The sequence below is a fragment of the Ursus arctos genome, chromosome X (assembly GCF_023065955.2).
Source record: "Ursus arctos isolate Adak ecotype North America chromosome X, UrsArc2.0, whole genome shotgun sequence".
Lineage (NCBI taxonomy): Eukaryota > Metazoa > Chordata > Mammalia > Carnivora > Ursidae > Ursus > Ursus arctos.
This window is the reverse complement of record NC_079873.1, coordinates 82,217,396-82,233,957: the sequence shown is the minus strand read 5'-3', so window position 1 is coordinate 82,233,957 and position 16,562 is coordinate 82,217,396. Positions and strand designations below refer to the sequence as shown.

The window sequence follows — 16,562 nt, the reverse complement described above, 5'->3', positions numbered from 1 at the left end:
CATCTACCTTCTGTAACACAGAGGTTTCTGCTTTGAAGATTTAATGGTAGAAAGTGTTCTCTATCTCTGGATCTGAATAGATACATATGAAATTCTTAGGGATTACAAATGTGTACAGGACCTAACATATGGTAGATGCTTCATGAAGATTCAGTTAAAAGGAACTGACATGGACTTCTGGCTCCTGATGAGAATGTGGAAAGTTGGAAAGAGTGCCACCCCTACCCTAGCAACAAGAAAAAGCTGAATGATCTACAAAATCATAACTTTTATTGAACCTAGAGAGAAGTCTCAAGGCAACCACCTAGCCTGATGTCTGAAGAAAGATAAACATCTGCAAGGAGAGATGGAACATTAGCACAGGCTTACCTGTGGCTGCAGAGGAAAAGCAAGGTCATCATAGCAGGTGGTATAAAGAATTCAGCTAAATTTTTAATGAACTGCTAAAGGCCAAGTATGGACTAGCCTGAGAGTACAATACCCTTGGGAGCCATAGATATAAGAGGAATTTATACACACTTACAGGCTTTGCTCCATGGATTTACAGTACTGACCTAGTAGAGAGCAGAAGCCATTGCAGTAGGAAAAGCATGAAACCATGTCCAATTCCTTTCTCCCTAAGGAATAAGAGCCCTAAGCTTTAAGGGAAAGGCAGCAAACTGTTCCCCCCAGGGTATGGAGGAAGACCTACTGCAGCTGGGGAAATGTAAAAAAAAAAAAAATTAATTCCTCGATTTCTGGGAAGGGGCAGGAATTAGTCCTGGACCCAGACCATTAAGAAGTATCCTACCACTAGCAGAGGGAAAGAGTAACTAAGAATGTCCCATTTCCATGACCCATAGGCGTAAGATCTGCTTAAGGCTGAGGCTGAATCAAGAAAACAGAGAACTCCTCCCTGTCCCACACCAGAAAGAAAACAGAGAATTCCTCCCTGTCCCAGGCTAACAAGCACTTAATAAGAAGCAATACCAGCATACCATTAGAGAGGCACAGGAACGTGAAGAGAGAATCTCTTTGAAGCACAGATGCACAGGGGAGGTCCAAGGCTGAGAGTAGAGCAGGAATATGGAGAACCGCACCACCATATTAAGCACATGGTAACAGAGGAACTCGAAAGGGTAACCATAGCAACAAAATAACCCAAACATAGTTCATCATATTAGATTGACTCAACCTCCCATATTAATGACTTAGAAGAACAAGTGTGCCCATTTCAAGGCATAAATACATTTACTTCAATCTGTACTGTTCTACTAGTGATGTCTGGCATTCAAACATTTTAAGAAACAAATAATCAAGCAAAAAATTAAAAAAAGCTCACTCTTAAGAGACAAAGCAATCAATATGACCAGCCTTAGAGATGACATGGATATTCAAAGTATGAGACAAAATTTAACATGACTATAATTAATATGTGAAAGGTTTTAGTGAAACATATGGAAAACATGCATGAACAAATGGAGATTTCAGCAATGATGTTAACTATAAAAAGGTCAAGCGAAAATGCTAGAAATGAAAAAAATAGAAGAGCTAAAAAATGCCTTTGACAGTTTCATCAGTTGGCTTAAAAAAGGTTGAGAAAGGAATCAGTAAAACTGAAGATAGGAAATAATGGATCCAAAGTGAAATGCAAAGAGGAAAGAGAATAAAAGCAAATAAACATATGAACACATACACACACACACAAGAAACAAAACAGAGCATCAAAGATCCGTGAGTTAATATCAAATGGCCTAACAAATATAAAATTGGTTTCTACAAGAAGAAAGAGAAGAAAGCAAAAAAAAAAAAAATTGAAGAGATAAAAGGTCAAGAATTTCTCTCCCAAAATAAAATATGTCAAATTATATATCCAAGAAGTTCAGAGAACCCCAAGGATGATAAATAGCCCACCAAAGGTATACACACACACACACACACACAAGTAAAAAACAAAAACCCTAGACATTTCATATTTAAACTGCTAAAAAACAAAGTTAAAGACAAAAGTCTTAAAATCAGTAAGAAGAAAAATACAAAGGAGCAAAGATAGGAATGACAGTAAACTTCAGAAACTATGCAAGCCAGAAGAAAATAGAGTCGTATCTTTAAAGTGCTGAAAGAAAAATAAAATATCAATATAAAATTCTATATCCAGTGTAAATACATTTTAAAAATGAAGAAGAAATGAGGGATTTTCACACAAACCAAAGCAGAGAATTCATTACCAGAAGCCCTGCACTATACGAAACATTACAGATAATTCTTCAGGCTTAAGAAGTATAGAAACTTGGATTCGGCCAAAGAAATGAAAATTCCAGATATGGCTCAAATGAACAAAAATATAACTCTTTCTTCTTTATAATTGCTCTCAAAGATAATTAAGTAAAAAGTATTAGTATTGAGTATAGGGAACAAAGTAGTAGTATTGTGGGTTTATATCACACATAAAGGTAAAATATATAACAAATATAACCATACTACACAATTCGGGACAACACACAGTGAAGTATTACTTGAAGAATATTATTTGAAGGTATACTGTGTATCTTAAAATGTATGTTGGAAAAATCTTGATTCTGGTGATAGTTACCTGACTAAATGACTAAATGACTAGTCCAAACTCATGGAATTGTATATTTAAAAGGGCAAATTTAACCAAATGTAAACTATACCTCAATAAACCCTAGTTTTAAAAAAGCGTTACCATGCACAACTCACCTTTTACCCTCTTGACTTTTCTTCATTTTATGGCATCACAGTTCTGATGACTGATGATTAAAAAACCATCTTTTTGTGTTATCTAACCTTACCTTTGCTTTTTACCTCATATGATTGATGTTTTTATTCCTAAAATCTGGTGGTGGAGAGAGCTGTATTCCTTCAAATAAAAAAAATACAGAAACACACACACACAAACACACCCCTCACGATATGGAGTCATAGAGATTGTAAATATAACATAAAAAAGTGGAGAAGAACTTCTGTGTATGTAGGTGTACGTATCTATGTATATGGTGACAAAATTCACTTAGATCACACAATTGTTAACTAATCATTCAGTCTGAGATGCAAGTGAGGTAACACAAGCAACATATTTGTGTTTGTATCACATCACTGTCTATAGCTTATTGATTCTGTTAAAAGGTAAAATCAAAATGGTTTTAAAAAAATGTCATGAATATTGGCATTCTCTCTGTTCCCTATAGGGAACAGGTTCTTTCTGCTTTTAGGAACCTTCCACAATGCTATGTTTACTAGTCAGCTTTGGTGCTATAGGTACTTTTGTGCAAATTTTAAAGATCTCCCCCACTCCAACTTGGGTACATGATTTTCTTTTAAAAGCCCCTTCTAGGCAGATGCAACCTAAAAGTACAGGGCTTGGCAAGCAGAGGACAACCTTGTCTAAACTAGAGAGAAGCCTCTTCCACTGGACCTATACCAGGACACCTCTATACAATCCATATGGAGGGCTGTGGTTAGTCTACACTAAGGATCAGCCTAGGGACAGTGATTTGGTTTTTGAGGGGCAGGCTTGGGGAAAAGGAACACTGTATTTGTACAGAACCTTATAAACAATTGAGAAAATGTCTAATCTCCATACTAGAGTGTGGAGGAAGGTGATAAAGGTGATAGGACCTTTAAAGTAACCCCATCTCCAAGCCAGCCCTCAACAATATCCCTGCTTTACCTGTGCATCAACATTATCCTCAACAACCATGAAGGAATATATTACAACTGCAAATAGACAGTTATTTGTGTGCTTACATACATAATATATGTGCCTCTCCCAATCCTTCCCACACACATACACACATTTAATCACTTATACATTTTTAGACCATAAGCCCTGGAAGAGCAGAGATAATCTGTTTTGGTCATCACTTTATGTCCAGAGACTGTGACAGGGCTCAGCACATACTTTGTGGTTAATAAATTATCATTAAATAAATGCAGAGTTTTTCTTGTTAGATTATTTGGCTAATTCTTTTACACACATGTGCACGGTATGATACAGAATGTCGTGGAAATGTTCATTTTTGTAACATTCAGTTTAAAGGTTGAATGTAATTTGAATGATATGGGTGTATAAACATAAACCAAATGATATTTTTATTTGGGTACATCTAATTTGAATTAATTCCCTTTTCTGTTGATGATTTTATTAGTTTTCTACTAATAATATTTAGATCTTATGTTTGGACTGTTGGTTCACTATAGATTGCCCATCCATTTCTTCTGTAATATTTCCCACAGATATCATGAGCTATCTTAATTTGATTCATCTCTCAAAGTGAAATGCTTTTGTCATTATTTGCTCTCCAGTGTAGGGATTTCACTTGCAATCATTGTTATTAGAAAATGAAGAACCAATACATAATCTAACTCCACTTACCAAATAGATCCTGCCATAAGTACCAAGGCCAATGGTTTTATCCAGTGAGAATATTCCAGTTGGATCCTACAAAAATGTAGAACAAAAATTGTCAATCTTCTTGGAAAAGTAGGCAAGTATTCAATTACCTAGAATGGTATTTCCAATCTGCCTTGCTTCCTTAGAATTTCCATGGGAGGAGCCTAAGTGTCACTTACCAAAAGAATAAAGCATGTCACAATTTTCCTGGACAGAGTATAGTCATTTATGAAAAAGAAACAGTGACATAAACATTAAGCAGTTGTATGACAAATTATCACAAATCTGTAAAATGCTTACAATTATGTCCAGTTGAAGCATATTCATAATGCAATTATAACAATTATTGAAATAGAGATAAATTTATCTACTTGTAATTGACATAGTACTAACCAGACAGGCAGAAAGTTTAGCATATAGCAATGATGAGTAGATACTGGATACAAAGTCTGGACAGTTTATTTACATAATAGTAATTCTTGAGAAAGAAAATAACCTCTAAATATAAATAACAGAAGATGAGGTGTATATACACAATGGCATATTACTCAGCCATGAAAAAGAATGAGATCTTGCCATTTGCAACAACATGGATGGACCCAGAGAATATCATGCTAAGTGAAATAAGTCAGAGAGAGAAAGACAAATACCATATAACATCACTCATATGTGGAACTTAAGAAATAAAACAAATGAGCAAAAAGAAAAAAGAGACAAAAAAACAAACTTAAATACAGAGAACAAACAGATGGTTATCAGAGGGGCAGTGTGTGTGGAGGGATAGATGAAGTAGGTGAAGGAGATTAAGGGTACACTTATTGTGATGAACACTGAGTGATGTATAGAATTGTTGAATCACTATATTGTACATCTGAAGCTAACATAACACAGCATGCTAATTATACTTCAATTAAATAAATGAATAAATCTTTAGTGGCCCCCCCGAAAAGAATACGTACAGTGTGTTGAATCAGGATAAGTCAATAAAATCAGATTTTCTTTAAAAATTAAAAAAAATACATATGAATAACAGCAAAAGCATGGCATTAAAAGACTGCAGTTTTTTTTTAAACTAGACAGTTGGGTTTTTTTTATTTTTAAGTTAATTTTTGCATCAGCTGAATACCTTTTCATGGCACAAATTCCCTGATGATATTTTCTGTGTCTTAAGCCTGAATGTTGGCATCATAGGAGACAAAATAAACATATTTATGGACAGATTCCTAAGATTTCCATTATTCATTCTTAAACATTGCCTCTTAACCTTTTCTATGGATATCCCTTTCTTGTTCACCACAAAACATGGTTTCTTGAATTTTATCACTACTTAAACTTTTCGTCTCACAGCTTATTTTGCTATATTAGCAAAACCAATATGAGGTATGAGTAGATGCCAGTTTATACACAAAGTGGTAGGATCATTGGCAAATCCTTAGACAGTCACATGCCTTATGTAGAAAGCACATTTTATAAACACAAACTTCGTTTAACCTTGTTTGAAAACATTTTTATCATTGTGACAAATGTGAGCTAAACAGAAAAACTATTGAGGATATGCAATATATATGAATGAAATTATGGATTTCTTAAAACTGTCACAGTATTTGTGTAATCTAACAAAACTGTCATAGGGAAATGACACAGCTCTGGGATTACTTCAGTCAATAAGTATTCAACTGGACAGAGTCAGGAGACTGGGGGTTTAGCCCCAGCTCTGCCATTAATTAACTATATGACTCTGAGAAAGTTATTTACTCTTTCTGGGACTTAGTTTTCACACATATAAAATGAAGGTTTTGTGTTAGATGACTTCCTAGCTTTAAAATTCTATAGGAAAAAATCAGATTCTAATGTTCTAAAATCCCAATTAGATTTGAAATGACCACTGTTAGAGAAAACAGCAGCCTACTTTCTTAAGTCATCATCAAAATCAATGTCACAATATGCACTCTATTATTATAACCAAATAGTTCAGGGAACATACTCCCAATGAAAATATAAAAGTTACTTAAAATGATAATTTTGAGAATTTAAGAAAAATAAAAACAAATTGTTACAATGGCCTTGATATTAAGCATATCGTTATTATAACTCATTGAAAAAGTGATGGGAGAAAAGCTGGCCAACAAAGGAGTTGCTAAGGTTTGGCTTAAAGACTTTATCACTTTAGTATATTTCTTTGAAGGATGTTATTAAGGGATTTATATTAGACATTATTAATTCTGGAGGAACAACCTCTGACCATCTGTCAAAAGAATCAAATGTTTAGCTGATTCCTATTGGTAACCCATTCTTTGTTACAGTTAAGGCCACATTTTAGCTTAAAAAACACCACATATTAGAGAATTACTAGATTATCTGAACAACTCTATTTCTGAATCTTTGAGCACAAAAGTCCTAAATGTCTTTAAGCCTTTTTTCAGCCTTCAAAAGCAAAATACCTTATTCATATTTGAGCTCAGGTATCTAATTACTAAAACACAAAAACAAACAAAAAAAGCCAAAGAAATGGAAGGGGATAATAAAATACCTGTGGAATTCTTAGAGGCCTTATTTTATCTGTATTCATGTTGTTTGGAAATGTTTTCCTGCTCACAAATGACCAAAACATCCTAATTCTCCACATGCTCACATTTTAAAGAAGAGTGTTATAAACATTTTTCTTCTATTCTTAAAGGCAGCTCAACTTAGCATTCATCTATACTAAGAGTACCTTTTTCCTTAGTTTTATGCAGTATTTTTGTTCCCCATCTCCACACTAGTATCTTTCAAGACTAAATGATTGTCAAATTGGGATACAAAGAGAGAGGAACTGTGCTAATTATTAGTAGGGTACCATTACTCAATTTCTTATATCAGACTTTCCACTGAATGATAGAGAAAGTTTATTCTGGGTTCCCAATGAAGTAAACATTGAAAAGGAACCTCTTTTTTTATATCTGTGAAATTAAAAAGTCCATATCAGAGGGGTCTCCATAATTACTTGGTCCTTTCCTCTGCCTTGCCACTCTAAGAAAATCAGCAGAGGAAAGGTCTTTATATCTATGACTGCTACAATAATTTGGAGATGATTTGGCAGTTTCATATGCTTCGGTGTTCTATTTGGTTAAAAATGGTCAGTAAACAAGCAACCCTAATTTTTAAAAAGCTTTTCTTAAAAGAGATTATGAAAATTCTCAGTCTTAAAACATTTTTGAGCCATAAAATGTTGGGCAAACACTACACTTTGTTATATTTTTTAGGTATCCAAAATATCTCCTGCAATTTAAAAGTCTTAGTCTGGTTGTTCCCTGAAACCCAGAACTTTCAGGAGTTGTTTCTGTCTTCTGAATTCAAGGAGAGGGGGAAGGAATGAGCACCCTGATGGACAATTTTATTAAGGATAGAGTGGGGGGTAACAGGAAGAAAAAGAACCACTAGAAGGCAGTGTTTACTGGTCATGGAGGACACTCAAAAGCAGAGGCTGATCAACAGAACCAAATATAGCAGAAATTAAGAACAAAAGGGAACTGATAAATGGTCAATATGGGTAGCAATAAATTTTGATTTAGGGCAGCTAAAGGAAGGGAAAAGATTGAACAGCACCTAGAAGGAATAGCAGAGGCTTTTCTTCTTTTGTTTTAAATATTAGAAATAGATATTTTATGAAAAGTTTATGAAGAGAAAAACCTGAAAATGACATATATAACACAGTCAGTGCCAGAGTGAATTTCAGAGAAGTACTATTTCAGTTAGAAGAATGGGCTTCACGATTCAAGTGGAAAATTTAGAAAGGAAAATCTCTTCCTCAAGACCAGTGTTTCTCAAACTATGGACTGTAGAGATTCTCCCTACTTGAGAATCATCTGGGGAATCGTGTTTAAAATACAGATTACTTGGGGCACCTGGCTGGCTCAGTCAGAGCAGCATGCAGCTCTTGATCTTGGGGTTGTAAGTTCTAGCCCCACGTTGGGCGTAGAAATTACTTAAGAACAAAAAAAAAATCTTAACAAAATAAAATGCAGATGCCTTGTCCTTACCATGGAATTATGAAATCAGAATTTCTGAGGATGGGTCCCAAGATCCCCCAAATGATTCTTGTGCATTATTCTTGTGCACTAATATAAAACCTACTGCTCAAAAAATTGGGTGAAAAAAGACTGAGAAAAGAGATTGAAGTACAATGTCATGCTGATGTGATGTTTGAAATACATAATGGAGACATGCTGAAAGTTTCAAAACTTGTGGACTAGAAGGTAAAACTGATTCAAAACAGGGGGCTAAAGTACTTGGTAAAGTGGGAAGGTTCTTACGACTGAGAGTGGAAAGCAGACTTGGTCTGGGTGGTGGAAGACTGGGAGAGCTGACAGTTATATTTAAATATAAACCTAATGTAATTCAAATATAGTTTTTGGATCATGTGCTATTTCAGATCACCTCTGCCACTACTGTCCTCCAGGCCTGTCTAATCCTGACCCCAATATAGATTAGGACTACACATGGCAGTGTCAAATACCAAGGCCACAGCCATGAGGAATGTCATTACCATACTGGGCACAGAAGGCAAAAGGGACTATCATAGTGAAAGACATGCCAGATTTGGAGATGAAGAAATAGTTTCCAGTCCCAAGGATTGAGTGACATAGGCAGAGAAAAAGATATATATATATATATATCTCCATATATATATGGAGAGAGACACACACACAGGTATTGCTGGCAGGCAAGGTGAAAATAATACATACATATGTGCGTGCACACATGCACACACGCACACACACACCCCCTAGATATACATAAAAACATAAGGCTTTGCAATTCTTTTTTCAAAAAGGAAGCACAAACCACAAATCTCTGCACTTTCTTTTTTGTTTTGTCACCTATTGGAGATATTTATTCAATAGTAAATCAGAAAAAAAATACAGCGACCTATTAATTAATATAGCTGATCTGTCATTCCCTGGTTACGAAACTGGCTCTCTTATTTTATGTCTCTAACTTCAGGGCATTATGCAAAAAAAGTTAAACAATTCCTCTCCCCCTCCTGCTTCCCCAGCTTTCACTCTTGCTTACTATTTTAGGTTTAAAAATAATATCTATCTATCAACAAAAATACCAAATAACCTTCCACCACTTTCTTTAAATCCAAATGTGCACAGCAAGCCTGACCACTCTCAAGGGTCCTTACCTTGTGGCCATTTAGCTGGCCAGCCCCACAAAGGACATAATCTATCAATCTTAAACTAAACCCATATTTAATTATTTTAAAATCTGCAAGATTATTTTTTTGCTTAATGCGAAACGAGGTCTGAATCTCCCCTCATTATCTGGCTATTGCCAAATTGGTATATTTGGTGTTGATCGATGCCAACTTTCTGACCTTCATATATTATGAGGATAATTTTATTGAGGATAATTATCATAAGAGATCCCACCATAAGCAGATTTCTTTGCTTTGTCATCTACTTTGCATCAAAATGCAAACTTCCGAACAGCTAACTTAGATGTCTTTTGACCTCTTCCTTTACTTTTACTTCTTCAGAAACTCAGGAAATAAGTCAAATGCAAAGAAATCTCAAATCATTAAAATATACCTCAGTGACCAAAGCAACATGAACTTTTTGTATCTCTAAAAATTTGACAGTAAGGAAATTCTAAAGTGAGTGCTACCCTTCTGCTAGATTTCTTAGGGTTTAGACCTGGATGTTTGGTGAGAGGGGAGAATTAGGCATAATTTGCTCAAATATGCATAATTTGCTATGGTGAAGACCTCCACATGAAATCCTGCATAAGAGAAATTTAGAAATTGTTTGAAGCTGAGGACTTTATGAGACTTTCATGAAGTTTTGTTTTCTCCCTATTCCTACATTAAAAACCAACCTCATCTTTCTCCCCTCCACACCCCCACAAAACCCCAGAAAACTAATATTCCGCTGAACTGCAATGTAAAGATTGCAGCCTTTCCCCTTATCTCCTCAGCTCTCACCAAGTTCTTATGTCCCAGGGCCATGACCGGGTCAGTTAGTCTGGGCCATTTCCCCCCATTTTTTTGTGGCAATAAAACTTTTTTTTTTCCCCCTTGGGTTTGGAACTCCCTGCTCTATCATTTCTATGAGGTCTTTCCCATTCCTCCCTTTAGTCAATTTTAGGAAAAAAAAAAAGCTTATTTCAGTTTGCTTATTTGTGGTTTCACATATTTGCCCTAGTTTGCTTTTTTTCTCTTTCCCCCACCCTACATAGAGACTGTTGGAGAAAGGTAACATTTTGTTCGTTGGTTTTACACTTTTACTTGGGAGTAAACCTAGTCGAAATATGAAAATTCTGTTCAGAAAGGAAACCACCAATTGAGGCCTTCACATTCCAGAAATCTAATGTATGCAAGGTGAAAAAAGATTCAACTTTTAAAAATTTTGTGGATTTATATTATAAAGCTGTATCAATAACAACAATGCTAATATATGCAATTCAACATGTCAGTATTGAAGTTCCTTTTTTTTTTTTAAGGCTGAGCACAATTTGCTAAAATGTTATCCACGTGCATCCCTTCCTCCTCTACACCATTCTAGTGTAAAATTACATAGGTGAGGCTTGGAGAATGCCCCATTTTTGATAGGGACAGGTGTCTGCCTTCATCAAGAATACAATCTTTAAATGCCAAATATGTATAAAATTAAAGCGCCGCGACTTTGAATAGTCCTATAACCTCAAGGTTAATATTTAGCTTTTCCCAAAGCAAGTAGGCCACTGCCCTGAACTACAGTTGCCTGGCGATCATTCCAGCACGGTGCATGCTTATTCCCTTTCAGAGAGTCCAGGGGCCCTTTGCATTCAAGAGAGGGTGCAAGAGAAATGCCAATCTAAAAACGGAACTTAAAGAACGGAGCTGGGTGGGATCCAATATCTGCCAGAAACCAGATGCCAATGAAATAAACGGCACTGCTAAAATAATAAGTCTACTAATAACGACAGCAATAATAGCTCACCGATCAATTACAATTCTGGAGGAAAGCTGGGCGTTCGGGAAAAGGAGAATCCACGAACGAAAACCATGAGAACAAGTTAATTCTGGTTAGTTAGTGAGCGCAATATTTTCTTTTTTAAATTGGGGTGTGCAGAATTCACTTCTTCCCCAAGCGGCGTCGAGTGCTTTCGCTCCTGCAATACTAACTCGGGAACTGTGCCCTGGCAGAATAAGGTTTTAGAAAGCGCCATTATAAAGTGAGAGAAGTGAGACTCCAACCCTTTATAATTTTCTAGCCCGCTGTCACCTAGAGGTAAAGGTCACTCCTCGAGTGGGCATCTCCTCTGGCAAAAGAAGCAAACGACAGGGCGGCGGGGTGACAGGGAAGAGTGCTCTCAGGAAGCCACGCGTCGTCGTGCTCTTTGGCCTCTTCTTGAGCCCCGCAAGAACAAGTACCCGAGCACCGCTAGACAAAACGGGCCACATTTAGAAAATGACCCGTAGTTTAGGGTCCGCACCACCCCACTGCCCCCTCTTCTTTCTCCCCCACCCGGTCCCTTTGCCTTTTCCTGAATTTGGCTTGGCCGGGGTGCCTGGGTGGGGGTGGGGGTGGGGGGCTTTTCCGCAAACCGACTCCCGGGATCCCTTCCCGAACCCGCGACCCCGTCGAAGTCCTGTCCTAGCCCAGCTTGCGGATGTCCGTCTCCTACCCCAGAGCTCAGAACTCGCAGAAGAGAGCACTTCGGAGGCGACGGGCGTCCTTTACTCACCGGCAAGTGGCCCAGATCGGTGACTTCCTTGTCCCTCCAACCCCCAGGTCCCGCCATGGCTTCGAGCCGATCGAAAGCGGGCGACGGAGTCAGGCACGCTCGGGTAGTTTGAGGTGGAATCAGACAAAAAGTTGAAAAGGGAGAGGAGAAGGGAGAGGATGGGGAAAAGGAACAGGGGACCGGGGTTTGTGGCTTGGGAGATAGAGGAGGGGAAAGTGGAGGGAAAAGAGGAGTGGAGGGAAGTCGGAGTTTGAGAGGCGGGAAAGCAAGTTTGGCTAAGGCGAGAGAGGAGCCTGAGCGTCCGTCCTGGAAACCTAGAAGTTTAAAGGGGTGCTCCACGGGCTAGAGCTCAGTGTCTGCCCCGGCAGGGTGCGCCTCTTTCAGGGTGGGGAGGGGGGCGGTACAAGGAGGGGGGCCCCCGGGGAGCAGCTCGAAGAGGATTGGTGCAGCGTCACGTCGCCAGGTGGGCAGCCGCGCGGCGGGGAGGCGGGCTGGGGGGGGTCACTGGCCGAGGGAGGTGCTGAAGGACTATAACGGTTTGCGAGCCGGCCCCGCGCGGCCTCCCCCGCCTGCACGCCCCCTCCCACATCCACCGCTGCGCCCGCCGCCCCCGCCCCGGCTGGCGAGTGTTCCACAGGAAACTTTTTCGAGGCAGCTGCCAGCCCCGGAAAACCGGTCCCGCTCCGCGCCGCTCCCAGTCTGGGCCTCACAGCTCTGCCACAGTCCAAACAGCCCGCGTCCTCGTCTCTCCATGAAGCACTTGTGACTTTTCTAGTTGTTTCTTTTCTTTCTGCTTCTCTGATTTTATTGCTTCATTTACTCAAACACCCATCAAGTTAGATAAGGAAATGACTTGGCATTGGGTTAGGGATCAAACCTAGGCGAGCCCCTGTGCGGGTGGGGAGAGAGCAACAAGTGTGCCGCAGGGCTACCACAGCTCGGCCTTCGAAGCCACTGGATGAGGGCAGTGCGGCATGGACAGGGCCGCTGCGATGTCCCCTTGGGGCGAGCCGCATCTTTTCTGGCCCGGAGCTAGTTGGTAGGAGGCCCGGGCTGCTCAGTCGGAACCGCACCTGTTCACAGGTGCTGGAAGTTAAGAGAGACCGATTGAGTCTCTGAAGCCCCAGCTACCCCGTTCCTAAGTTTGTAGTTTGCTGCATTCAAAGAGCACAGAGAAAGTTCCTGCGAATTTCCCAGTCTACAGCTCTCGGGCCGGGTTTCATTCATTCGCTCATTCGTTGCAAAATGTTTCTGGGAGCCCAGGCTCTTCGCCTCCGTTTCCCCCACAACGCGCAAGGGATCTGACACACGTTTTAAAAGAATCTGACAACGGGATTTAGCCTTAAGAAGTAAGGCGCCTCTTGAAGAGTTTATGGGAAAGGGATTCGGTGCGTAAAACTAACCGCATTCTAAGCTCTTGCACTGCAAAGAGCACTTTAGAAAATGTCCCGAAGCTGCTTACTTTCCCTGGAGTTTACAGACTGCGTTCGCGCACCGGCGCTCTGAGATTGGAACTCAATGTGGGGGGTTTGTTTCCTGTTTCTTTTTTAATTAAGAAATTTCTACGTCCTCTAGGAAGATTTACACGAATAATTCTTCCTACCTACCTGAAGCTCACCATTTCTGACACACGCTTCTAACTTTTGTAATTATTCTCTCAATATTGGTGGATTTTGTTTCTTTCGTGTCTGTTTCAAGTTCCGAGTTTGACCTCTTTACATTCCTTAACCTCCAAGCCCCAGTGAGCTCTCTAATGGCCACAGCCTGTCTGAGGAACCGCGTCTCCCTAAATAAATTATCTGTTAACGGGTGCGGAGAAAACCAGCTACAACCCCCCCCAGAAAAGAAACTCGGGTGTTCTGGATCGAATTTTCATGTTAATTCAAATATGATGTAAACCATACAGAAATTGCATTTTCCAAGAATCCAAATCTTGACAACTACACCGCACAAAATCTTGCCCTTCTAAAACACAGTTTAAGAATTCCTGGGTGATTAGAAAAACTTCTGGATGTTGCTAAATATGAGCCTGAAAACAGCAATTCATGGCTAGAGATGGGCAGGTGAGCTAGTTAATAGAAAGTTACAGTTTTGTATACATATCTAGTTTTCAGTAATCAAAACACAGAGTCAAGAAATACAACATTTAAAGGAACTCTTTAGAGAATCTTTGCTAAAGGGAAGAAGTGTTCATAAGTTATGACTTTTTTTTTTTTTCCACAATGCGGTTTGCTGAAGGTAGTGTGTGGGGAAATGCCCCGTGGCCCCCAATGGCAGAGACTGTTTTAGCCTGTCTATTGAGACAAGTCCAGACCAGGCAAAAGAATCCAGGCTAGATCATTGGGCTCTCTAGTTGCAAGGCTCCGTGGGAGGCTAGCGGCTTCATGACTCCATAGGGATTAGCCACCTCGCAGGGGGGGACCCCCCCCATGTGTGTGTGTGTGTGGGAATCTAGGTGTTTGACCAGAACATGTCAGAGAACCTACACATTTTTTAAGTTACTATTATTTTCAAGGAAAAATGAGACATGGAAGAGCATGGAAACTTTACCTTGTACGTTGGCATTATGGGGACTTTTGTGGCCAACTTGGGGAAGGTCAGCCTGGCTAACAGACCAGAAGGCAAAGAGGTGGCCCCCAAGCATAAGGCTTAACCATGGGAGAAATCTTGAAATAGGGCACTTGTTTTCCACCTTCAGGACTTCTTTTCTCCTCACTCCATAACCATCACTTCCCCTTCCCCTTTCAAAATGTTCTTTTTTCTCTTTTTCTTTCCTGACCTCAAACTACATAAAAACAACCGTGGTCCATTCGGGGTCTAGGAACTTGTCAGATTTTGTTTTACCCAGAAATAATTTCGCTGCCAACACCATCCATATGTCCCATATTTATTACATCTTTTTCTCCAATCCATTCTGTTATCTTAAGGCCCTGAGAACTTTGTAACTTTTGATTGTTGGTATTTTTTAATAGCTTAAATTTATCGAATGCTTGCTATATGTTCTGGACTGTTTTGTGTATAGTATCTCATTTAATTTTGTCGAAAATTCTTCCAGGTTTTTAATTATCTCGATTTCATTGGCAAGGAAATTGAGGCACAGAGAGATGAAGTAACTTTCCTAAAGCCTCTCAGCTAGAAATTAGAGGAGCCTGGCTTCCAACTCAGGCAGTCTGACTCCAGAGCCCACTTGTCAATGACTGAAGGCCCGGTGCATATTTTGAGACTGTGTGAAGAGGAGCCAAATTCAAAAAAGCTTCAGGGTAAGTGAGATCAGATGACATTAGCTAGGCCCATGAGCTATCCAGTTCCCTTTTCCCCCTTTCAGCCTTCAGGCCCTCCTAACAGAAATAACAAGGGCTTTTATAAAAAGAAATGGAAACCAGTTATAGCCCAAGAGTAGCTAGTGACCTGTCTGAGCAGAGATTACCAAGTGGGTCACCTCACAGGGAAAAAAATCATGGATTTCAAGCTTAAGAAACTTCCAGAGGAAAAAATCCCAGCAATTTTCAATGCTTGGAAAGTATTAAAATCCATACCTATTCCTTCCAGGGAGTTTTTTTGGCTTAAAACAAACTCTATTCAGCAAAGTCTTGAAGGAGGCTGTGTCTATGAGCAATCGTGCTTAGCAGACCTGAGGTGCTAAATGGCAAGGTTATAGCCAGTTAACTTAGTTGGTGGGAGTACTATAGACATGGAGCCAAGGCTATGGCCTTGATACCCCAGGGGGTCAATGTGCATCTCTCCCTTCTTTAGCCCTTGATAACAACTCCTCTCTGACCAGCCAGTGATGCCTTTTGGGAAAAACAACTCCAAAATCAATACTTCATCTTTGTATACAAATAACTGCATATTCATTTTTTTCATGTAAACTGCTAGTTACCATGATCTGGAGAAAGTATATTGCAAAAACACGTGTGTGTTATAAAATTCATAGCTTCAAAAGATTCTAGGCTGCATTTTCTTCTTTTTGTCATTTATACATTTATGATTGGCAATATATATGTTAATAGACACTTCAAAAATGAATCTCATAAAATGCTTTATTGACCATTTATTAAGCATTTAAACACACAAAAAGTTCATCATTTATTGTTTTTTCTCTACTTTGACACTTCATGTATGAAAATGAATATGTTGCCAACTTTTGTTAAGACAAGTTTGCTGTCTACAATTATTGGTGTTGGGTAGGACTGTGAAATAAAGTTATATAGCAATCTTCTCGAAAAAATACTCTCAAACACTTGTGCTTGCAAACACTGAAGATCCAATATCTCCCAGTGCACATGTGAGGGGCCAGGGCAGCATATCTGAAAGAGTCTTAGGAAGTGCTTGTTGAGGGAGGAAACTTCTTTGGGAGCCACTGGGTTAATGGACCTTCTTAAAGTTTTCTTTCTTTTTTATGGAGACACCTCTGCAACTGTAGGATTTCTGCCACAATCCCCAACACTCTTGCAACCAC

The 16,562-nt window shown here is 39.2% G+C and overlaps 1 protein-coding gene across 4 annotated transcripts in view; it reads right to left on the bottom strand.

Annotated features, from left to right (window-relative positions):
* NRK (Nik related kinase) overlaps positions 1-12,466 on the bottom strand; it is a 128,163-nt gene extending 115,697 nt beyond the window's left edge. For all 4 annotated transcript variants that reach the window (XM_026488162.4, XM_057313442.1, XM_026488160.4 and 1 more), the window contains exons 1-2: positions 12,104-12,466; positions 4,376-4,441 (exon numbers count right to left, since the gene is read on the bottom strand). In XM_026488162.4, coding sequence (XP_026343947.1) covers positions 4,376-4,441; positions 12,104-12,160 — 123 coding nt within the window. In that variant the 5' untranslated portion in view covers positions 12,161-12,466. The remainder of the gene's footprint in view (positions 1-4,375; positions 4,442-12,103) is intronic.
* Between the last annotated feature and the right edge of the window lie 4,096 nt (positions 12,467-16,562).